We start from the raw sequence: 24379 nt of genomic DNA, 5'->3' as shown, positions 1-24379 counted from the left end.
AGGGGTTGGGGGAAGCAGGAGAGAAATAACTAAATACATATATTGTGGGAGTTGTGGCGGTAAGATGGGCATAATGTTGGATCTTCCCTTGTTTTAAAGAACAAGGCTCTTCCTACTGCAGTCCAACACAGGGGTTGAGTCCAGACCATGGGCTCAGGGCAGCAGCATGCCATCCTGGAAGTGAGCCAGCGGAAACTGGAGCACCCTGGAACTTCCAGATGGCCCATGGAACAGGGACGGGCTGTGGGCACCGCAGGGGAACATCCAGAGTGCTCATGTGTCTCATTTGCCACTCCCTGGGCACTTCCCGGTCATTCCCTGGCTGTACAGATGGCCATGAAGGCACCTCGGAGTTGCCCCAGCACTTACAAAGTGGTACCTTTTTGAGGCAGCTCCAGGTGAGTTGGCGACAGGTTGAGGGCAGGAGCAGGATGGCAGACAGATGTGCCCATTCGGATGAGCTTTTTTGTGGTGTGCGCTCGCTTGCCGCCCCCGGGGTTGCTTAAACTGCCTGTCTGAACTGCCATCCAGGGTTACCCTGATTCGAACCCACTGATTTCAGTGAGCTTAAACTGGAGTAACTCTGCATAGGTTCACACTGTTAAACACCAGAGAGGAAAAAGGAAAGCTACTGCCCAGGTTCAATGAGCGCAAATTAGAGAGGTGGACTTCTGCAAACCACAAGAGTCAGCAGAATAGACCCAAATTACACTGCTGTGATTTTAGCCGAATCAGGTAGGATTTATTAGAACTTGCAATCTAATAGGACAGGATATTAAGGAAGCAAGAGGGATGCATTCCAACCCTCCCTTCCCTCCAAGTGATTCATATTCAACCCCTGAAAGGTATTTCAAAGAATAAAAAGACTTCATCCAGCAGGGCACTTGAGTCTGCTTTTATGGTGCTCAAAGCAACTCCCCCGTCCACTAGATCAAAAGCTGATGATGGGTTTCGAAGGCCGCATAAGACACACAGTAGTTTGGGATGTACGTATGTTTGGGGATCAAATGAAATGAAATCGCATGTGAGCATGTTCAATTTCTTGCTATGCCTTTTCAATGCAATTGCTCAGTTTGTGGTGTTGAGCTGGTAGCTGAGTTTTTTGATCCATATGAACATATGAAGCTGCCTTATACTGAATCAGACCCTTGGTCCATCAAAGTCAGTATTGTCTTCTCAGACTGGCAGCGGCTCTCCAGGGTTTCAAGCTGAGGTTTTTCACACCTATTTGCCTGGACCCTTTTTTGGAGATGCCAGGGATTGAACCTGGGACCTTCTGCTTCCCAAGCAGATGCTCTACCACTGAGCCACCGTCCCTCCCATAATCCATGATCTGATCTGGAATGGTTGTGCCAAATCTCACTTTCTAATTTTCTTTTGTGTGTGTGTGTGTATGTTAAAATATCTCTCTCCCATTCTTGCAATAGTGATAGCAAATTAACTATGGACTGAATTCCCTCTTTATAAGCTGTTTCTAAACACACAGGAAATGAGTTCCATGCTGCTCTAGCTACTTCTTTAGACTATCGCTTGCCCTGCTCACAGGGGTGTCGAATTCATTTGTTATGAAGGCCAACTCTGACATAAATGAGATCTTGTTGGGCCGGGCCATATCAGATTGGGTCGAGCAATATCGGGCTGAGCCATGTATGTGCTTACTAAGATTAAGTAGCAGAGATATAAATTTTTATAAAGAACCCAGACACAAATATATTTTTAAAAACACTTAAAACATGGTTAAAACATTAGCACTCATTGGTCTTAAAGATGCTTTCTTTGTATTTCTCCCATGAGATCCAGGGAATTGGGCAAAGGAAGCTATGGCTCTTTCCTTCCTTCCCCAGGGGACCGGGGGGAGGAGCCTCATCCAATAGAAGGAAGACAGCCTAGACTTGGTAGCTCTTCTGTGTGGCTGAGAAAGCCTGGCAAAGCAAGCTCTCCGTTCTCCCCAAGAGAGGAGCCTCAGCCAATGGAGAAAATAGAGGTTTTGCTCCTGTGCAAAAATAGAGGGTTTGCTCCTGTGTAGCTCTTGTGCAGTTGAGCAAGCTTTGCAAAGCAAGCTGTTATGCAGGAGGAAGCAGATGATAGCCAGTTGCTCGGGGGCCTGATAGGAGCCCTCTGGGGGCCTCATTCGGCCCCCAAGCTGCTCTTGGTAGCTCTTCCGTGCGGCTGAGAAAGCCTGGCAAAGCAAGCTCTCCATTCCCCCCTTCTCCCCAAGAGAGGAGCCTCAGCCAATGGAGAAAATAGAGGTTTTGCTCCTGTGCAAAAATAGAGGGTTTGCTCCTGTGTAGCTCTTGTGCAGTTGAGCAAGCTTTGCAAAGCAAGCTGTTATGCAGGAGGAAGCAGATGACAGCCAGTTGCTCGGGGGCCTGATAGGAGCCCTCTGGGGGCCTCATTCGGCCCCCAAGCTGCATGTTTGACAACTCTGCTCTACAAGTTTACTCTGATGTTCAGTGGAGAAATAAGGAGAGGACACTTTTCCTTGGGTGGCTATGATGAAGTTATGCCAGATCTTGCATTATCTCTGTGATTTGAATCAAATGGACCTTTCCTTCCTTGGATTTATTATTGGGTGCTGCTATTCAGACCAGTTCTGTGCTTTCAGATGACAGTCTATGATTCTGTGATACTATGATTCTATGATTGGGGGTTGGACTAGATGACCCTGGAGGTCCTTTCCAACTCTATGGTTCTATCTTAGGGGTCCCCAACCTTTTGAGCCTACTTTGGAATTCTGAAGCAGGGTGGTGGGTGTAACAACAACATGGCCGCTGCAGGAGGCGGAGCCAACCACAGAATGTCAGGGAGGCAAGGTTATGCCGCACTCTCACACTAACTCTTCAACATTAAAGGCAGAAGCTCTGCTTTAACAGGATGCCTTTTAATCTACACGACAAATCAGAAGCGCTGCTGGGCAGACGCTCCACCTGGTCCTGTCCACTTTCTAACAGCCCTTGGCAGGTGCCAGGAAAAATACTGGCAGGCATCATGATATTCATGGGCACCAGCTTGGGGACCTCTGATGTGTCTCAATGGCCCTGTGCCCACCGTGGCACATAGGAAGAAGAGAGACTGGCAGAAGAGAGAGGGGCAAAACACAGACTTAGAATAATGGAATCATAGCTTTGGAAGGGAACTCCATGGTCATCTAGTCTCTGCACAATGCAGGAAATTGACAAATACCTCCCCTGTGTCCCCTGATCCGTGCCCAGAAGATGGCAAAAAAAAAAAAAAATCCCTCCAGGATCCCTGGCCAAACTGGTCTGGAGAAAAATTGCTTACTGACCCCAAAGTGACCATCAGCATTTCCCTGGACATGTAAGGAGGGACTGTGGATCAGTGGTAGAGCATCTGCTTGGGAAGCAGAAGGTCCCAGGGTCAATCCCTGGCATCTCCAACTAAAAAAAGGTCCAGGCAAATAGGTATGAAAAACCTCAGCTTGAGACCCTGGAGAACCAAGGGATGGTGGCTCAGTGGTAGAGCATCTGCTTGGTAAGCAGGAGGTCCCAGGGTCAATCCCCGGCATCTCCAACTAAAAAAGGGTCCAGGCAAATAGGCATGAAAAACCTCAGCTTGAGACTCTGGAGAACCAAGGGATGATGGCTCAGTGGTAGAGCATCTGCTTGGTAAGCAGGAGGTCCCAGGGTCAATCCCCGGCATCTCCAACTAAAAAAGGGTCCAGGCAAATAGGCGTGAAAAACCTCAGCTTGAGACTCTGGAGAGCTGCTGCCAGTCTGAGTAGACAATACTGACTTTGATGGATCCAGGGGTCTGATTCAGTATAAAGCAGCTTCATAAGTTCATAAGGTAAGAAAAGGCCATGAGAACTAAGCACTGATGCAACCCTTCCTGCCCTCCATCTCATGATCTGCCTAATTCACAGACTCAGCGTTACTGTCGGATGGCCATCCAGCCTCTGCTTAAAAACCTCCAAGGAAGGAGAGCCCACCATCTCCCGAGGAAGCCTGTTCCACTGAGGAGCCACTCTAACAGTCAGGAAGTTCTTCCCAGGGCTTTTTTTGGTAGAAGAAGCCCATCAGGAACTCATTTGCATATTAGGTCACACCCCTTGACACCAAGCCAGCCAGAGCTGCATTCCTGCTCAAAAAAAGCAAAAAGGAAAAAAAAGCTCTGGTTCTTCCTAATGTTTAGTCAAAAACTGTTCAGCCCGTTGGTTCTGGTCTGACCTTCTGGGGCAACAGAAAACAATGCTGTACCATCCTCTACATGGCAGCCCTTTAAGTACTTGAAAATGGTTCACTTCATTTCATGGATTCTATTTATACCCCACTCTACCCCCAAAATAGGGTGGCTTATATCATAAAAAACAGCAAAGATAAAAACAACAGATTAATAAATAGGATCAACAGTAATTAACAGTTAATAATAATAAAAAACATGCCTTATGTCAGGAAAAAACATACATATAAGTAACTCCCAGAACTCCAGTGTCCAGAAAGATCAGAAGACAGCAAGGCCCTGGGAAGGGGGTATAGGCAGCGGAGGCCAAAGTAATTTGGACATCTGTCACCTAAACCAAAAGCCTGGTAGAACAGCTCCATTCTCCATGCCTTAAAGGATGGAGAATGGAGTCCCAGCGGGCTCTGATCTCAAGTGGGATCATCTTCCATCAGGTCAGGATGAAGGCCAAAAATACCCCTGCCCTGGTTGAGGCTAAATGGACCAGAAGAGGTTGGTAAGAAGAGCGTAGAGCTCTTCGGGGCTGATATAGCGAGAAGTGGTCCTGCAGGTATGATGGCCCCAGGCCTTGTAGGGCTTTGAAGGTCAAAACTATAACCTTGAACCGGATCCGTTATCCGATCAGCAGCCAGGGCAGTTGGCACAACAGCGGCTGAATGTGGTGTCGCTATCACCGTCATGGTGTTGCATTCTGCACTAGCTGCAGTTTCCGTATCAGGTTCAAGGGTAGAGGCCCTGCACAGAGCAAGTTAACAGTAATCCAGCCTGGAAGTGGCCACTGCATGGATCACTGTAGCCAAGTCCTGGGGAATGAGATAGGAAGCCAGTTCTGCTGCAACCATCCAGTCACTGCTCCTAGTGCTGCTAAACCCCTCACCATCTTCATTGCCCTCCTCTGGACACGTTCCAGCTTGTCTACATCCTCCTTAAATTGCGGTGCTCAAAACTGAACACAATACTCGAGGTGAGGTTTAACCAGAGCAAAGTGATACCATCCCTTCACTTGATTCAGACACTCTACTTCTGCTGATACAGCCCAAAATTGCATTTGCCTTTTTAGCTACCGCATCACACTGCTGACTCATGTTCAATGTATGGTCTATTCAGACCCCTAGACTTTACAGTACTTTACAGTAAACACTTGGCTGATGCCAAACATGACAGCATCCAGATACTGGGTACCATCTATTATTTAATGGGACTTTCTCAGAAGTTCTTCTTGCAGTCTGTCTTATTAACCGCAGGCTCCAGCTGTAACTCATGAAGAATAAAACCTTTCCTTGGCTTCAGTATAACTCTTTGCCTAGAATTCGCTCTTTTGAAGTGATAAAAATGTGTGTGCGCACGCACATGTGTGCGTATGTGTCTCCCCTAGGCATGTCTGCATCCTTCCACTAATCTTGCTTGCTTCTCAGGGTGCCTTTTAATGAAGCAAGAGAGATGGTACTTCGCAAGCACTTCCCTTTGTACCTATTAGCCACCGCCGAGCTAGGCTTATTTGCATTTTTCAGTTAAGTGCATTCTTCTGGAGAAGTTAATATGGCCCTTAAAACTGTACTTCTGCAGTCCACATACCGAGATGACTCCTTTGTGAAGGTAAGGGGGCTCTTGGTATTGTCGGGCTGTTGACCGTCCTATAGATAAGGGAAGGTGATGGGTCCCAGGCAGACAAATGAAAGCCCATGAAGCTGATGGGCACTGGGTCCCAGGCAGACAAATGGAAGTCCTTCTTCACTCAGTGAGCTATTAAGTTATCAAATTTGCTGCTGCTGGATATAAAAGTGACCACTGGCATAGATGGCTTTAAAAGGGGTCAGAGTCTGTCAGAGGTCCATTGATGGTTACTAGCCAAGACAATGAATGGCAACCTCCACATCCAGATGAAGTCATTTCATTGGCAGGAGGTTTCAGATGGCAGCTATATCGGTCTGCAGTAGAACAGCTAGATTTGAGTCCATTAGGACCTTTGAGATCAACAAGATTTTGGAGGGGTACATCTGGTGAAAAGTGTGTTGACTTCAAAAGCCCCCCCAAAATGTGTTGACCCGTAAGGTGCTTACTGGACTTGAATCTAGCTATTCCCTTCAGGCAACGTCAGAGGGAATTGCTGCTTGTTTTCTTATTTTCTGGACTCTTCTCTTCCTGCTCTGTTTTATTTTTTTTTGCCAGTACCGCAACCAAAACTCATTGGATTTGTCAGCTGAATACTACCAAGCATGCTTGCTTAGAACAGTGTATACTTGAAACAGCTTGAACCAACTGTGCCCTGGGCGGCCTCCCCAATTGGGGTCAGAGTAACTGCTCTCTAGAAACTGTAGTCAAAATAGGTCTAGTCCTTTGTTTTGTTTTTAACACAGCCTGGAGATTCTGCGGTGGAAAGGCGACATATAAAAAAACATTCCCGAATGAATCAGTAAAATTGTTGTGCGACATGCGAGATCCATCAGGCCGTGCACAGCCCTGGGATTTGTTCTTCTCTTAGCATCCTGCCAAGCGACTTCCATCCATGCGGCTTCCTTGAAGCTCCTGCAGAGACAGTCGGCCGCTTGCCAGTCCACAACCTGCAAATTACATTTGCAACTGAACAGAGAGTGTGTTCTTTTAAATTAGAACCGGCAGGTTGGAGCTACCTGCTGACAGAAGCTGTCTTGACAAAAGGCTGCACCTGATACCCTGCCAGATTTCTGTCACTCTTCTGCTCATTCAGATGGTGGGTCTCTATCAGTCACTGAATGAAGTCACCCAATCTGCACTCTGTGTGCTTTGTGCACCTGGATGACAACTGTCTGCTGAATGAACTCTGCTAGAGATTTGGCAACTTGCTCAAGGGCTGGTTCTCACGGGCATGGAGGCCACGGGAGGTGGTGGCGGCCACAAGCATAGCCACCTTCAAGAGGGGTTTAGATAAAAAATATGGAGCAGAGGTCCATCAGTGGCTATTAGCCACAGTGTGTGTGTGTGTGTGTGTATATATAAAATTTTTGCCACTGTGTGACACAGAGTGTTGGACTGGATGGGCCATTGGCCTGATCTAACATGACTTCTCTTATGTTCTTAGGCTAGCAATTCCCACTGCCCGCTTGGGGTGCGATCACATGAGCAGTTTGGCCTGACCCAGCCACCCTCCCGTCCAGGTCAAATGGGTGTGATCATATGTGCACTTCTGGCTCCCATGCCCCACTCATCCTTACCATGTGCTAAACCGATTCCCATGAGGTTTAAATAGCTTCCCTGACAAAGCACTGCCATGGTGGGTTTCTGGCGATCTGATTGCCCTGGCACGTCATGGAAACACATGAGAAGTTTGATCGCTCCACTCCATTTCCAGCTTCCACGTGTGCTTCAGCACCCCCATAGAACCAGTCAGGAGCACAAGTGCACTTCTCTGCTTCTGTATGCACACAGCAGGAACTTGGGGGGAAAACCCAACCCAGCCATTGGTCCATGGTTGTGGCGCATTGGCAGTGTGGATGACCAACCACAGGCCCATGTTGTTATGATGCCGACTTATGGGGGTGCTGTCTGATTAACATAAACCACCCCAATTCACATGGCTTATTTACAATCAAGATATTGCTATGGCAACCTGTCTGTTTGACCCCCCCCCCCTTCCCTAAAGTCATCTCTTCTTCTCTAAACTGAGGGGCCAAATTCTGGCTTTCCCTACCTCACTGAAGGTGCTTCTAAAGATGCTAGGAGAATCACTTTGTGTCTACTTTAAAGCCCTATTGACCTTTAAAGCCTTATATGGCTTGGGACTGGTATCTGATATCCATATGTTCCTGCCTGGGAATTAAGGTCACTGGAACAGGCCCTCATGACTGTCCCACCAGTCAAAGAAGCTCATCTGGTGGACACACAAGAAAGGGCCTTTTCAGTGGCAGCTCCATAATTATAGAAGCACCTCCCCAGGGAGGTATGCCTGGCTCCCTCACTTTTCATCTTTAGGAGGCAGTTGAAGATGGTTTTATTTAGGATTGCGTTTGGTTAAGTTTATCAGCAGTCCTAAATTGTGATTTTAAATTTTGGCTTTAAAAAAAAATGTATGTATTTTATCCATGTTGTAAATTGCCTTGAGCTCCATAAGAAGAAAGGCAGCTAATAAATGTTTTAAATAAATAAACACAGTACGCTCAAAAACAGTAACCTCCATCACAGCAGGACGCTTGGCCTGGAGCCTCCCACTTTTTTGCAACCACCCCCACCCCCCTTTCCCTGAACAGCCATGTTGTGATTGATCTGTGTGATTGCTCAGTACAGTCAGGCAGGCTTCTCTGATAAATGCAGGAAAAGCTTTTATTGAAAGATCAGTAGCAAACACTCGGCAAGGCCTTCCTTGCCAGAACTGACACAAACAAAATTAAATGAATATTTATAGATGCCTGGAATGGTTACATTTGCGCGCTGGTATTTCATGCGCTTAACACTTTAAAAAAGATTCCCAGGCCTCACATTATTTACGTCTACTCCAAGGTTAACTATGAGCAAGTATCAGCATCTAGTGGCACTGCCTCAGTCCATCTCCTAGGAGACCAGATAACAGCATTCCACTGAAGTAACATTCAAAGCCTGTCGTTCCCACCAAGCTCCCCCTGTCAGCTTGTATACATTGAAGCCTACTTTATGGCCTGATCTGTTTATTTACTGTGAACTAACCCTATACTCTTTGCTTCACTAACCCTAGAATTAGAAGGAATGCGAGAAGTGGCCTGGGGGTGGGGGAAGCCAAAGTGCCAACAGGCGTTTGATGTGTAAAACAACTAGCCAGTTCCCAGGTGTCCAGCAGGAGTGAGAGGAGACATACAAGGCCGTTGCAGGGGAGGAGAGGCTGCTATGTCAATGGGAGATAACAGATAGGCGCCCTGGCTCTTCTCAACAGAGAAGTCCCAGTTTTATTGTGGGAATTAAGTTAAACCCCCCATCCTTTGATGTGTATCCATATATGCTCATGCTGGCACCCCTCTCGTTATTAGTATCAATGAACCTGTGTAGTGAAACACATTGCTGTACTCAATAAAAGGAAACTTTGTTTTTAACAAAGACAAGCCTGCTTATTGTTGAAAGCTTCAATGTCCCTGCGCTGACACCCCCTTTATAACAGTTGTTAGAGTTATAATATAAAACTAAAGTGAATTCCTAATTATAAGCAGGTTACATGAAATGGAAGTAAGATTACATGATAGAAATATAGTGAACGATCATAATATATGAATATAATACAAAAGTATGATTAGACCAAAAATCATAACATGTGATTAATGAGCAAAGACAATAATAATGGGTACTGGGAACACACGTCAGGAGACCATCCTGCCTTCTGTGGCAGCCATTTTGTCGAGGCATCTGTTACTCTTTCTCAGAAGTCCAAAAAATGCCCACAGAACAGATCTTTAAAAGTTGGGGACTCTTGATACATATTCCTTGATGGAACCCAAGAACTGGCAGCTGAAAATGGGAATTGGGTCTGAGGTTCTCCATCTCACTTGGATCTTAGGTGGTTGTTTCGAGCACTCACTCTAGATGATGGTGGCATCAAGGAATCTGCATGTTTGTGTGAACTGTGTGTCAGTTGCCTTGGTGGAAAAATCTATTGATCTGGTCTAAGATTAATTGTAATGCCCTCTTTGTGCTTTATTACAGTCAGGGTGTTAACGGGGGTGTTACAGTGCACAGAACACTATATTATTAGAAATAGCACTCTATTATTAGCCTAGAATTATTAGAACTCCCCTGGTATCTGTTTACAGTTCAGCATGCTGATTTTGCCCATGAAGAGAATGTAGGAGTAGAGACGCCTGGGGTTCAAATCCTCTCCTAGACACAAAGCTCCACTGAGTGGTCACAGTTGTTGCTCTCAGACTCACCTACCTCACAGGGTTGTTGTGTAGATACGATAGAAAAGGGAAGAACCTTATAAGCCACCCACAGCTCTTTGGAGGTGAGACTTCTGAAATTTGTCTTTTAAACAACGTCTTAAAACTTTGTTGTAGAGTTATGCCGAAGAGCCCAGGGAGAGTTCGGAAGGAATCTTCCTCCAGGCCAGATTGGCCCTGGGAACCTGGAGGTTTTTCACCTTCCTCTAGGTGTAGAGTGGGGGTCACAGGAGGAATGAGAGGGAGGTAGCTGTGAATTTCCTGCGTTGTGCAGGGGGTTAGACTAGATGACCCCCAAGATCCCTTCCAGCTCTACATTTCTGTGAGATCCTTGGCTCAGATCTCACCTCTGGCAGAAATACACAACAAGGATTTGTTAAGCTATTCTGTTCTGTAAGCATCACCTGTACTTTGAGGATAATAATATTGGCCTACCTTACAGAGATGTTATAAGAACTTCAAGAAGAAATCATGCAGGGAGCCCCAGTTATTGGTCTCCATTTCACCTGTCCAGCAACTAAAGCAATTTAATAATAACAATAATAATAATAAATAAATTTTTTATTTATACCCCGCCCTCCCCGCTGAGGCAGGCTCAGGGCGGCATTTATATTAATGGCCTTAGCAAGGTGTGACTCTGTCTAGGATTGCACTGTTGGCACAGAAAATGTGCATAAACGGTGAACATTGTTCAATTTAATGTAAGAATGTTGGGGCACTTTCTGCCAGTTGTCGTTTTTAATGCCAAGATTATCCAGAATAACAATCACAACAACAAGAAAGCCAAAACCATATGTTTCTATGTTGTTTTAGTCAACAGCTTTAACAACAGATCAGCTATTAACACAAACAGAAATGCTGGGGGGGAAAGAACTTCCGCAGAGACTGATCTTTTCCATTCACCAGCAAGTCATTATTGTGGCCTTTGTTTCCCACAAGTTCCTCTTTTCAGTTTTGTTCTCAGGATTAGCAACAATCGCCTGTGTACATTCGGAGACCTCACCGAGTGCCCTTCTCTTTACGTCTGTTTCAATGTTATTGGCCTCCGGGGACGTCAGTGGAGCCGGGGCACGTTGACAGGGGTGAGGTCACATGCTCTCGTGTTGTGATGCACTAAGGCCTGGCCACCACGTTACGTAAACTCACAGCCGCTTGGCCAGCCAGCTTTTTAGAAAAGTGGCCCAGAAGCAGAGCTATCGATCTGATGAAGTGACGTTTCCAGTTCCCTCTGGTGTTTACACTGCTTGCTTGGGAGCAGGTGGTTTCTGAGATCCAAGGATTCAGAGTCAAAATGGGCCGCTGAGATTATTATATTCCAATCCTCTGTTCTGCCATCATTCTGGTTAAATCGTTCTCCCTTCACCTGTAAGGCTGGTCATAATCCTGCACCCTCCCCATCTCAAAATATCATCCTTCCTAAAGGCAAACTGTAGAAACTGATATGATTCTATGAGCAGAATACCTCCCCTCTTGTTTGAATGAGAGAAGCAAGACTGACTGATATGCAGCTGTGTGATTGACTACTACTTACCTAGGTAAATGGACAGATTTCCTGGGCATAATTTTTCTTATAACCACAAAGAGGGAAGTCTTATGCCTCCATATGGCACAGCCCAGCTCAGCAGCATCTCTGACTCTGTTCTGAATTTTGCAGTTTTAGGACAACATTGTCATTTTCCCATAGCGTCTTCCGCAGGCAGATTCCCACGCCTGGATTGCTACACAGAGGCAGGCAATGGCAAACCACCTCTGTTCATCTCTTGCCCTAAAAACCCCTGGAAGGGTTGCTGTTGTTCCTTGACAGCACTTCATTATTAGCAGCCAGAATAACCCAGACTAGCCTGAGCATCTCAGAACTTAGAAGCTAAACAGAGTCATTCCTGGTTAGTCTTTGGATGGGAGACCAACCCTGCTCAGCTCGTGCCTTGAAAACCCTACAGGGTTGACATAAGTCAGCTGTGTCTTGGCTGTACGCAAATATTATTCATAACAAGAAGAAGAAGAAGACATTGGATTTATATTCCGCCCTCCACTCAGGAGTCTCAGAGCGGCTCACAATCTCCTTTCCCTTCCTCCCCCACAACAGACACCCTCTGAGGTGGGTGGGGCTGGAGAGGGCTCTCACAGCAGCTGCCCTTTCAAGGACAGAGTCTCAGAGCAGCCTACAATCTCCTTTATCTCCCTCCCCCCACAACAGACACCCTGTGAAGTGGGTGGGGCTGGAGAGGGCTCTCCCAGCAGCTGCCCTTTCCAGGACAGAGTCTCAGAGCGGCCTACAATCTCCTTTCCCTTCCTCCCCCACAACAGGCACCCTGTGAGGTGGGCAGGGCTGGAGAGGGCTCTCACAGCAGCTGCCCTTTCAAGGACAGAGTCTCAGAGCGGCCTACAATCTCCTTTCCCTTCCTCCCCCACAACAGGCACCCTGTGAGGTGGGTAGGGCTGGAGAGGGCTCTCACAGCAGCTGCCCTTTCCAGGACAGAGTCTCAGAGCGGCCTACAATCTCCTTTCCCTTCCTCCCCCACAACAGGCACCCTGTGAGGTGGGTAGGGCTGGAGAGGGCTCTCACAGCAGCTGCCCTTTCAAGGACAGAGTCTCAGAGCGGCCTACAGTCTCCTTTCCCTTCCTCCCCCACAACAGACACCCCGTGAGGTGGGTGGGGCTGGAGAGGGCTCTCACAGCAGCTGCCCTTTCAAGGACAGAGTCTCAGAGTGGCCTACAATCTCCTTTCCCTTCCTCCCCCACAACAGACACCCCGTGAGGTGGGTGGGGCTGGAGAGGGCTCTCACAGCAGCTGCCCTTTCAAGGACAACCTCTGCCAGAGCTATGGCTGACCCAAGGCCATTCCAGCGGCTGCAAGTGGAGGAGTGGGGAATCAAACCCGGTTCTCCCAAATAAGAGTCCGCACACTTAACCGCTACACCAAACTGACTCTCCCAAGCAGGGGGAGAAATACAGCTTGGTCATGTTCATGAGGTGGAAGAAGAGGGAAGATACTTCTGCTGGGGCTGCCAGCCTAGTGTATTAGTCCCGATCTCCAGGCAGCAGAGATCAGTTCACCTGGGGAAAATGGCCACTTTGGAAGGTGGACTCTATGGCAATGTACCCAATTGAAGCCTCTCCCCGAATCCCACCCTCTTCAGGCTCCACCTCTAAAATCTCCAGGGATCTTCCACCCAGACCTGGCAACTGAATCCTCAGCAATTACTGACATGTTTGAAAACACACGTGTGATGAAATGCTCCCTCTACCTGCCAAGCAGAGCTCTCAGCACCACGGCCAGCTCTTTCCTGCCAGGGCAGCAGTAGAAGGGCTGGAGAAGGGCTTTTGCGGCCTTGCCAGCTAGATGCTGCTGCTCCAGTTCCCAAGCCGGGACCAGCTGGAGCAGGCCCTTCTTGTTGTCTGTTGCCTGGTGTTTTCTGCCAGAAGGTCCCCAAGGGCAGTGAATTAGGAAGGATTAATTGAACGGGTGGCCTGATGATCCCTCTGGGGCAACAACAAGCACAGTGTTACGTAACTTTCTCCCTTCCCCTCCCCTTAAAGTAATAAACTCATCAGATAAAGAAGCTCCAACCAAGTGGAGCTCATTAATTCCTCCCCCCCCTCCCCTTCCACTTTCCATTGCACTTTGGGAAGTGTTTTGGCTTGATTGTAGGCAAAGTCAATGCTGCGCAGCTCTGAAAGCATATGGCATTGTTGCCCAGATAGCAGAGGCATGCTTTTCAGAAACAGATCTGGAGGCATGTTTCACTCTTCTATATCCCGCAAAAAGATTTGCTTGTGGGGTGTGCAAAGACTAGCTTGATCTTGTCAGATCTTGGGAAGCTAAGAAGGGTCAGCCAAGGGCAGTACTTGGATAGGAGACCTCTAAGGAAGGATGTACAGGAAGGCAATCGCAAACCACCTCTGCCCATCTCCTGCCTAGAACACCCTGTGGATGGGATCACCATGAGTCAGGTGTGACACAAGGGCTTCTTCTTCTTCTTCTGTCTTTGACTCACAGAAGGGGAGGGATGGTGGCTCAGTGGTAGAGCAACTGTCTGGTAAGCAGAAGGTCCCAGGTTCAATCCCTGGCATTTCCAAAAGGGTCCAGGCAAATAAGCATGAAAAACCTTAGCTTGAGACCCTGGAGAGCCGCTGACTTTGACGGACCGAGGGTCTGATTCAGTAGAAGGCAGCTTCATATGTTCAGAAGATTCTAGAAAGAGGTTCAACATCATAGCAGAGGAGAAACAGCTATTATTGTTTTCTGTTCCTGTACAGAGGCAGTGCAAAATATTACAGCTACATCCATTCCTGCAAAAGCACACATCCTGCCAATGGAGACTCTCCAGTTCCTTCTTTTCGACAGCTACAAACGGCAAACTTCAGTTTCTTGTGCGAGCTACGTACATTAAAAACTGCCCAGCTTTTTTCTAGCCCTGAAATGGTCCAGGCTAGACCGACCTCATCAGATTTCAGAAGTGAAGCAGCATCAGCCCTGGTTCGTGCTTGAATGGGAGACCCCAAAGAAGTCCAGGTCTGCTATGCAGAGGCAGGCAATGGCAAGCCGCTTCTGAATGTCTCTTGCTTTGCAAACCCTACAGGGTTGCCATGGGTCAGCTGTGACTTGGCAAAAAAAGAAGCAACGGCAGCTAAGAGCATTTCTCCATCAGAAACGCTCATCAAGCCCAACCCACCCAATGCAGGCACTGTGAGGAAGCTGTTGATGTCTTGCGCAGACTTTGCTGGCTTCTGGCCATCAAGGGCATGAGAGAGGGGATGATGGGCAGCCCATCACAGGCCTGTGCCACTGTTGGCTGGCTTTCCAGAGCCAGAAGCCATAAATATGTGACAGAAAGAAAGGCAAGGAGCTCAAGTTATGACTTAGCCAGTTTCAAGGCTAAGATTGCGGGCAGAGGACCAAGAGAGGTGGAGACAGGGAACACAAACCTGACATCAAGAGGTCATGGGTGAACGCTCTCCTCCACCGAGCACTTTGTTGGTGTAAGGGCTGGATTCTTAACATCCTTTCAATTGAATTCTTCTCATAGCCAGGTGGAGGGAAGGATAATTGTTTCCTCAGTAGTTACTAGGACAAGTCGATCCTTTTTTTAATTCCTTTCAAGAACAGGTGAAGAACTTGTATAGATTTTGACTGGGAAGATAGATTGGGCCCTCAGTTTAAATACATGTTTGGCCAACATGTTCTCTCTGAACCTTTATTCCTTGGATGTGAACACAGTGTTGTCATCAGTGGAATGGATGGGATAATTTGAGAGCACATTGATCCTTGCTAGAATTAAGACTGAATGTTAAGATGTGTGCTAATTCTGGATGCAATCATATAAATCAGGGGTGGCTAATGGTAGCTCTCCATATGTTTTTTGCCTACAACTCCCATCAGCCCTAGCCATTGGCCATGCTGGCTGGGGCTGATGGGAGTTGTAGGCAAAAAAACATCTGGAGAGCTACCGTTGGCCACCCCTGATATAAATCTACATTCAAAGTAAAACCATCAACATATTTAAGGGCTAAGCTGAAATCCCAGTTTTGGGTTAGCATATTTGGGGAGATTCATGTGAACAGAAAACCACTTCCTATGCTGTTCATTTCACCTCCAGCATCTGCACCCACAGGTGATGGGAACTTTGCAAGATACTGCATTTAACGAGATAAGCAGGATCTTTTAGGAAGAAGAAGAAGAAGATGATGATGATATTGGATTTATATCCCACCCTCCACTCCGAAGAGTCTCAGAGCGGCTCACAATCTCCTTTACCTTCCTCCCCCACAACAGACACCCTGTGAGGTAGATGAAGATACTGGATTTATATCCTGCCCTCCACTCCGAAGAGTCTCAGAGCGGCTCACAATCTCCTTTACCTTCCTCCCCCACAACAGATACCCTGTGAGGTAGATGAAGATATTGGATTTATATCCTGCCCTCCACTCCGAAGAGTCTCAGAGCGGCTCACAATCTCCTTTACCTTCCTCCCCCACAACAGACACCCTGTGAGGTAGATGAAGATATTGGATTTATATCCTGCCCTCCACTCCGAAGAGTCTCAGAGCAGCTCACAATCTCCTTTACCTTCCTCCCCCACAACAGACACCCTGTGAGGTAGATGAAGATATTGGATTTATATCCCGCCCTCCACTCCGAAGAGTCTCAGAGCGGCTCACAATCTCCTTTACCTTCCTCCCCCACAACAGACACCCTGTGAGGTGGGTGGGGCTGGAGAGGGCTCTCACAGCAGCTGCCCTTTCAAGGACAACCTCTGCCAGAGCTATGGCTGACCCAAGGCCATTCCAGCAGGTGCAAGCGGAGGAGTGGGGAATCAAACCCAGTTCTCCCAGATAAGAGTTTGCACACTTAACCACTACACCAAACTGGCTCTCTGGAATAATCTAGAAATTCTGTGAAAGCTGACTTGTACTTTCTTTTCTTAGTCAACACCTTTCATGCATCGTAGAAGGGGAAGCAAAAGCTCTGCTTATCCTTGAAGCACTCACACAAACACACTTCGCCATCGAGCTGTAGCTGACCGGTGGCAGCCCTGCATGGTTTTCAAGGCAAGAGACAAACAGAGGCGGCTTGCCCATTGCCTGTCTCTGTATAGCAACCCTGGACTTCCTTATTGGCATCCCATCCAAATACTGAGCAGGGCTGACTACACACGCGCGCACACACGCACACACGCACACATCATGGACTTAAGTTTTGGAATAATAGGCTTAGGATATGTATACGTATGCTTATTAATCCAAAACGTAGGTTTTGGGGAGGGACGGTGGCTCAGTGGTAGAGCATCCGCTTGGTAAGCAGAAGGTCCCAGGTTCAATCCCCGGCATCTCCAAAAAAGGGTCCAGGCAAATAGGTGTGAAAAACCTCAGCTTGAGACCCTGGAGAGCCGCTGCCAGTCAGAGAAGACAATTGATGGACCAAGGGTCTGATTCAGTATAAGGCAGCTTCATATGTTTTATACGCTCCCGTGCATAGGAATAACTATCAGATGTCTTTTATAATGTGTAAATTTGGTCACAAATATCGACTCTAATTCTAAATGGGGCCCTAATTAGTGTCAGCCCTCCGGAGGAGATTCAGATTGCACCAGCAGCTGTCAGGACAGGAAAAGCTCGGAAGTGACAAGAATATGAAGGTGAAAGAGAAAATGGACTTAATAAGGCCTAGAAGGGGAAGAAGACTAAAGAGCGACTGTACTACTTGAAAGTGAGAAGGCCTCAATATGGACTGATATAAGAACATTTAGACTAAAAGGACCGAGCAAGAATACCTTATAAAGGGGGATAGAGATTTAGGTGTATACTCTGTATGAGAAAAAGAATAAGCTCGATGTAAATGATCAAAACAATAAATATATTTATATCTAAAAAAAGATTGCAGCAGCAGCTAGCAGAAGGTTCAGGCCCAGATATATTATTGCTGCAGACATCTTATTGTGCCAGAGAAGTCTCCGTGCATCCCCTTGTGAGTATGACAGGTTCTCCTTGACATAAACTGATAGTACTGTCAAACCAGGCAATGGAAGAGTTTGCCATTTTTGCTTGGGAAGTCAACTGAAGCCTGATCAAGCTGGCATCCCAACCCAGCTTTATCACACTTTGCTTGGAAGAGGGGGGAAATTCTAGAACCATTTACTCATCTAACTCATTTGGCTTTGCCATGTGCCGTCTATGAGGCTGGCCTAACCAGCCAACATATTGCCCTCCAATGTGACTACAAGGCTGATTTTTGTTATGCTCCATCCCTTGCCACCAGCTGCAGGAATCGACTTTTATTGACTTGCCTGGTCTGATCAGCAAGCTCACATGAACACAATCAGCCCTGATGTCAAGGGCCCCTGCCATTTTTACTTATGCATGCTGGTTTATTATATATTACATCTTTGTCCTGGGAATCTGAGGGGAATGCGGATAATACCTGCTTTGCTTTTTCTGTGTAACGTTCATAAGTATCCTTTTCTGCCCCGTGAAGGAGATTGGAGCCAGCATCTCAAGGCCGCCTTATCACTTTCCAGAGCCAGCTTGAACTGCTCTGTTTGGGAGGGGAGAGAGTTCGGTGTGAACTAATTTGTATTGCTTTGTATGGGCTTTTTACTGGTACATTTGGTGGGCTCAATTAACAGCCCTCAGAAGGGTATACAAATCTGTTCACTCCCCAGGTGCACCAGATATGACACAGTATTGTTTTGCTTCTGTTTCCTGCGGACTCTTATCTGGGAGAACCGGGTTTGATTCCTCACTCCTCCACTTGCACCTGCTGGAATGGCCTTGGGTCAGCCATAGCTCTGGCAGAGGTTGTCCTTGAAAGGGCAGCTGCTGTGAGAGCCCTCTCCAGCCCCACCCACCTCACAGGGTGCCTGTTGTGGGGGAGGAAGGTAAAGGAGATTGTGAGCCATTCTGAGACTCTGTCCTTGAAAGGGCAGCTGCTGTGAGAGCCCTCTCCAGCCCCACCCACCTCACAGGGTGTCTGTTGTGGGGGAGGAAGGGAAAGGAGATTGTGAGCCGCTCAGAGACTCTTCGGAGTGGAGGGCGGGATATAAATCCAATATCTTCTTCTTCTTCTATCAATAAAATCAACCTTCTTTGAAACCTGGAGGTCTGCTTGAATTGAAGATAGCCCCCAAGCTGACGTCTGAGTGCCACTGCAAACACAGCTATCTGCTAGGCCTAATGCTTGTCACAGAAATGTCCACATTTTTCCCACCACACCCAGCCCTACATGTACAGATATCACAAATGCATTTTTGTCTCCCACAGTTGTACTTTCTTGATACTGCCCACTATATCAGAGGGATCAGTGGGTTGTGTTCTCAGTTACTTACTTGTATGGCAAATTGACAGGAGAATGGGGCTTCCCAAACTCATTGGAACCTCAAGAACAGGTAGTGGATGGCACCACAAAATGACTGCCATGGGGGGAATCAATGGAACCAATCACAAAATGGCTGCCATGGGTATGGGGGGACCAATGGACCCAATCACAACATGGCTGCCATGGAGCTGGTGGATATTTCCAAACCAAGTATCTGCCTGTAATTGTGGCAGCTGTTTCTAAATGAGTAGTCACTGGTGGCCCCTCCCCCTGATAATCTGCATGGTAAAACGAACATCTGTAAAAAATCCTGTGTATATCTGTAGGCTCTTCCATGTGGTTCAGGTCCTGATCAAATGAAAGACAGAAGAGCATGCATTTATATGCATGTGAGGCTCTGTACAGGTGTCCAACTGAGAATACGTAGGCCAGTGTCCCCAGCCTTTCTGAGCCTTTGGGCACCTTTGGAACTCTGACACAGAGTGGTGGGTGCAGCCACAAAATGGCCACAATGTCAGGTGAAGTCAAGTATAAAATGGCCGCCATAGAACCACAAAACACAAAGGAAGCCCTGATGCTCTACCTATACTGCTTAACAAATAATGAATATAAGAGAACGTTCACTCTTATGAGGTGGGATGTTCTCCCTTCTGCAGTGGTGGAGGGGAGATACGAAAAAGTGCCGTTCCAAGAACGATTATGTCCCTGCTGCAATATCGAAGCCTTAGTCCATGCCATGTTTGACTGTGAGGCTTATAATGATAATCGCGAAATACTTCAGTTTTCCACGGCCATACCTTTTATCAGTAGTCAAAAACTGCAACTCCTTAAGAATCTCCTTGATGATAAGAACCCTGCGGTTACATCCAAATTAGCAAAATTCGGCTGACCTGCCACAAGAATAAGGAAAACTCTAATAATTCAGTCAGGAAATGTCTAAACACCTTTGCCAATCTGTTTGCTGTAACTGCCACGTTCCGTTATATTTGTAGTTTTACAACAGTACCTTATGCCTTTTTAGGTACGATTTTATGGTCATTCAGTTTTACTTCTGTATAATTTTACTGTTTTAAATGCTGGCTTAGGCTGTGAATAAACTAACTAACTAGGCCCAAATGCAGAGTCCAGGAGAAGTAATTAAAAAAAAAATAGAGTGGGAAAGAAGAGTGTAAAACCAACACTGTGGTGGCAGCTGCTATAGAAACAACGCTATTTTAATCTGCACAATCAATCCAGTCTCCAGTGGCCAGTGAGAATTACTGCTGGGCAGGAGCCCTCTGGTCCAACCCGCTTTCTAAAAGTACTTTGTAGGTGCCAGAAAAGGTTTGGCAGGCACCATGGTCCTCAAGGGACCCCTGCTGTAGATCGTAGTAGGCAGGACCAAGTGGCATGATCCTGCACCTCTCTGTACTGTACTGAACATCTGCAAATATCTATGTTTGTGTGTGTTTCCAACGTGTTTTTGTTTTCTCATTGCAGCTCCTCTGCTTGGACCTGTTTGGCTGATCAGGCTCTCCAGAGTCCAAACCTCTTTCTCTTTTATGTACGGCCAGTATTTGGAGGAGGCCAAGAGGTCAGACCGTGAATGAGTCGCAAGAGCCTTCAGCTTCAACACTAACGAACTGAGGGATGAGTACAGGCAGAGTCAACTCTTACAGCATTGTATCTTCTGAGGAAGACGGGTTGACTTTAACCACCATGCCTGGAGTGAATGGCTTTGGCAACGGCAAGATCCACACAAAGAGAAAATGCCGGAACCGGTTTGTGAAGAAGAATGGCCAGTGCAATGTTGAGTTTACCAACATGGATGACAAACCACAAAGGTATATTGCGGACATGTTCACAACGTGTGTGGACATCCGTTGGAGGTATATGTTATTACTCTTCTCCCTTGCCTTTTTGGTCTCCTGGTTGTTATTTGGTCTCATTTTTTGGCTGATAGCACTTGTACACGGAGATCTGGAAAAGCCGACGGCTGATGAAACCTTCACACCTTGCCTGCTGCAAGTGAATGGCTTTGTTGCTGCTTTCCTGTTCTCCATCGAAACTCAGACAACTATCGGCTACGGGTTCCGTTGTGTGACGGAGGAGTGCCCGCTAGCTGTCTTCATGGTGGTCCTCCAATCCATTGTGGGGTGTATAATAGACTCTTTCATGATTGGTGCAATCATGGCAAAAATGGCTAGGCCCAAGAAAAGGGCTGAAACCTTACTCTTCAGCCATCATGCTGTCATCGCCATGAGAGATGGCAAGCTTTGTCTGATGTGGAGGGTGGGTAATCTTCGAAAGAGCCACATTGTTGAAGCTCATGTACGAGCTCAGCTAATTAAGCCCCGCATCACTGAGGAAGGGGAATACATCCCACTTGACCAAATAGATATTGATGTTGGGTTTGATAAAGGCTTGGACCGTATATTCTTGGTTTCTCCTCTCACCATCCTCCATGAAATCAATGAAGAAAGCCCACTGTTTGGGATCGGCCGGCAGGATTTGGAAAACGATGATTTTGAAATCGTGGTCATCCTGGAAGGTATGGTGGAAGCCACTGCCATGACGACCCAAGCCCGGAGCTCCTACTTGTCCAGCGAGATCCTCTGGGGCCACCGTTTTGAACCCGTCTTGTTTGAGGAGAAAAACCAATACAAAGTGGACTACTCGCACTTCCACAAGACCTACGAGGTCCCGTCAACCCCCTGCTGCAGTGCCAAGGACTTGATGGAAAATAAATTTCTCCTTCCAAGCACCAACTCCTTCTGTTATGAGAATGAACTGGCCTTCATAAGCCGTGATGAAGAGGAGGAGGAGGAGGAAGATGACGACAGTAGGGGCTTGGACGATCCAAATTCAGACACTCAACCTGAATTCGACAGACTTCAGGCTACAGTTGCCCTTGATCAAAGGTCTTACAGAAGGGAATCAGAAATATGACCCGGGGCCCTGTGACTGTTTCCTGAGGCAACTTTCCCCTGTGTTCCTCTCCCCCTACTAAAAATAAAATAAAATAAAATTATGCAGAACAATGCAAGTGCCATAGGAATGCCTGAGAATTAGTATGGTATGTAGTTTTGGGTTGGTTGTGTTTGTTTGTTTTAGTTTCACTGCAATAATCACTGAATGGCCAAGGCTGGGGAATCTCAAGGGGCCTCAAAATGTTGTAACTGTACAGTATTAATAAAGCTGCTTAGACAGTGTATTGGAGGGCCGAGTCAACGTGGGGGTACCCAATGCTTGACTTGGATACTCTGCATAGAAGTTCAGGCTGCAGAGAGAGCGAGAAATTGAGCCCCCTTCAAGGAAAAGGAAGGTGAAAATGTCAGCAAAGAAAACCAAGGGTGTGTTGTTGTTATTGTTGTTTTTTTTTTAAAAAAAAAAAACTTAACAGAACATGTTATAACAAAATACAATTATAGATGTAACTGCCAGGAGATGTTATGTGGTTGCACTAGATGAACACTTGAAGTTACGAACCCTAATGTACTGCTTTTCAATTTATGAAAAAGAAAAGGGGGATGTATTTTTCCAACTTCCCCCTTGGAGCACTGTTAACCAAAAAGGTTTTTTTTTTTTCCAAAAAAGTGTAATTACTTTTAAAAAAAAGGGAAAATGGGAATGGAATAGACATTTTACCAAGTCACCAGGGGTCAAGGATGTTTATTTTTGGAGATGAATATTTTGTTTCAGATATTTTTGTCATCCAGTGGCCTAAAAAAGGAGGACCTCCCCACAAAGCACATAGAGAAACTTTTTAAAAACCCACCAACCTTTTGATATATATCTGTAAGCTAAAGCAGAGGCTTGACAAACATTTGGAAGGAAGGGGGTTGATGAGACCTTCCCAGATCTCACTGATTCTCCCCTGCAAAGCACCTTCTGAAATAGTTTTTTCCAGTTGAACTGTAAGAAGTAAGTCTGATGAGGTTATTGAGGAAAAGTCCTTGGTGTGTTGGAGGAGCGATGGGGTGTGGGTGGGCCAGCAAGAGTCAACCTCTCTTTCTAGCCATCAGTTTTTCCCTAGAAATATCCTCCCCACATTAACATCACCTCATTAAATGTAGAATGTCAGGTTTGCTAACATATGGTTTTGCACTTAGCAAATGGAAAACTAGGCCTTGTTTGGCAGAGGCTGTTTTTCAGTAGATTTTCTGATAGTAAGGATAATTAATATATTTGTAGAATTTTTTTACTTTCCAAGTAGGAATGTGTTGACTGCTTTAATGTTCTGCACTCTGTTTCTGTTCTCACCCCCTCCATTTTATGTCTGCCCAACAAAAAAGGACCGGATCTTCAATCAGTATGAAGATCTCATGTCGTTCTGTTGACATCGCTGGAAACTCATTCACTGAGGGCTCTGTTCAGCTGGCATCTCCTCCTGTCAAAATAAATGAAACAGAAGGGGCTGACAGGAAAAATATTTTCCTTAAAGAGAAGCTCCTCATGAGTTTTTCCAAAAAGAGAGTGTCTGGGTTCTCTGAGGCAGTCAGAGGAGTTGCCAACTTTTCAACTGACTCCTTTCAGCTAGGCCTGACAGCAGCTTTGAATGCAGACAATAGCTGGCTGAAATGTTGATGTTGCCAGTTGAGTTCTGTATGTCAAGCCACTGGAAAAAGGGGCAAGTGCTGTTTTGTCCTGGTCAGTTGGCAACGCTAATGGTCAGTGGACTACATATATATATATGCTTCCATTACTAGTACAAGTATGGAACCCAGAGAAGGTGTTACAGTAGCAGAGGTTCCCTAGCCATTACCTTACCAAACATTACCTTACAAAACCCCCTCACCCGCAGTCCAGAATGGGCTTAAAACACAGGTGGGGGAAGGAATCTTCCCTTATCACCAGTCAATTAGTATCCATCACCTCTCCTCAGGGCAAAATCTGGACTTACTTTGGACCCCCCCCCCTTTTTTTTTTTATTAAACTGAGGCATTCTGACTCCTGGGTTTTGCAATAATAGCCTTTTGAGAGGTTTTGATCATTTTTAACATCTTCCCTTTTGGCCACTTGGAGGTGACTTTAATGGAATGTCAGGGTAGAAATTCTTTAAAATATGCCATGACCAAGTTCTTAACAGAATAGATAATTAAATCTGCACTGGTGGCAGGCGTACCGAGGGTCTGTCTGCTCATGAGGGTCACAAAAGATGGCCAGCCCTCAAACGTACAGACCAGTTTTAAATTGAGGGATAATATCTCCTAGAGGGCTGTGTGTACATTTCCAAAGATTTAAATTCATTCTTTTGAGGCTCATAAAATTCACTTTTCCCCTCCTCATACCTATTAAGATTAAGCATGGGGGGGAATATTTCATCTGTAAATTTATGCCTGCCACAAAGCTGTTAAAAGCATAGAAGCCTTATAAGAAGGAAAAAGACCCCTTTCTCTGGAGACAATTGAGATTATCTCTGTCCGTGCTTACAACCAAGCCTTTTAACAAAGTCTCTTTCTTGATTGTTATATATAGATATATAACCCATATTTTACAGTGCTGCAGAATT

The 24379-nt window shown here is 46.4% G+C and overlaps 1 protein-coding gene across 2 annotated transcripts in view; it reads left to right on the top strand.

The window, feature by feature from the left end:
- The window catches only part of KCNJ12 (potassium inwardly rectifying channel subfamily J member 12), a 96421-nt gene extending 74513 nt beyond the window's left edge, over positions 1-21908 (top strand). For both annotated transcript variants that reach the window (XM_060260941.1, XM_060260940.1), the window contains exon 2: positions 20368-21908. In XM_060260941.1, coding sequence (XP_060116924.1) covers positions 20518-21816 — 1299 coding nt within the window. In that variant the 5' untranslated portion in view covers positions 20368-20517 and the 3' untranslated portion in view covers positions 21817-21908. The remainder of the gene's footprint in view (positions 1-20367) is intronic.
- Positions 21909-24379: the final 2471 nt, after the last annotated feature.

The sequence above is a fragment of the Heteronotia binoei genome, chromosome 20 (genome assembly GCF_032191835.1).
Source record: "Heteronotia binoei isolate CCM8104 ecotype False Entrance Well chromosome 20, APGP_CSIRO_Hbin_v1, whole genome shotgun sequence".
NCBI lineage: Eukaryota > Metazoa > Chordata > Lepidosauria > Squamata > Gekkonidae > Heteronotia > Heteronotia binoei.
This window is presented reverse-complemented; position numbering and strand designations above follow the sequence as displayed.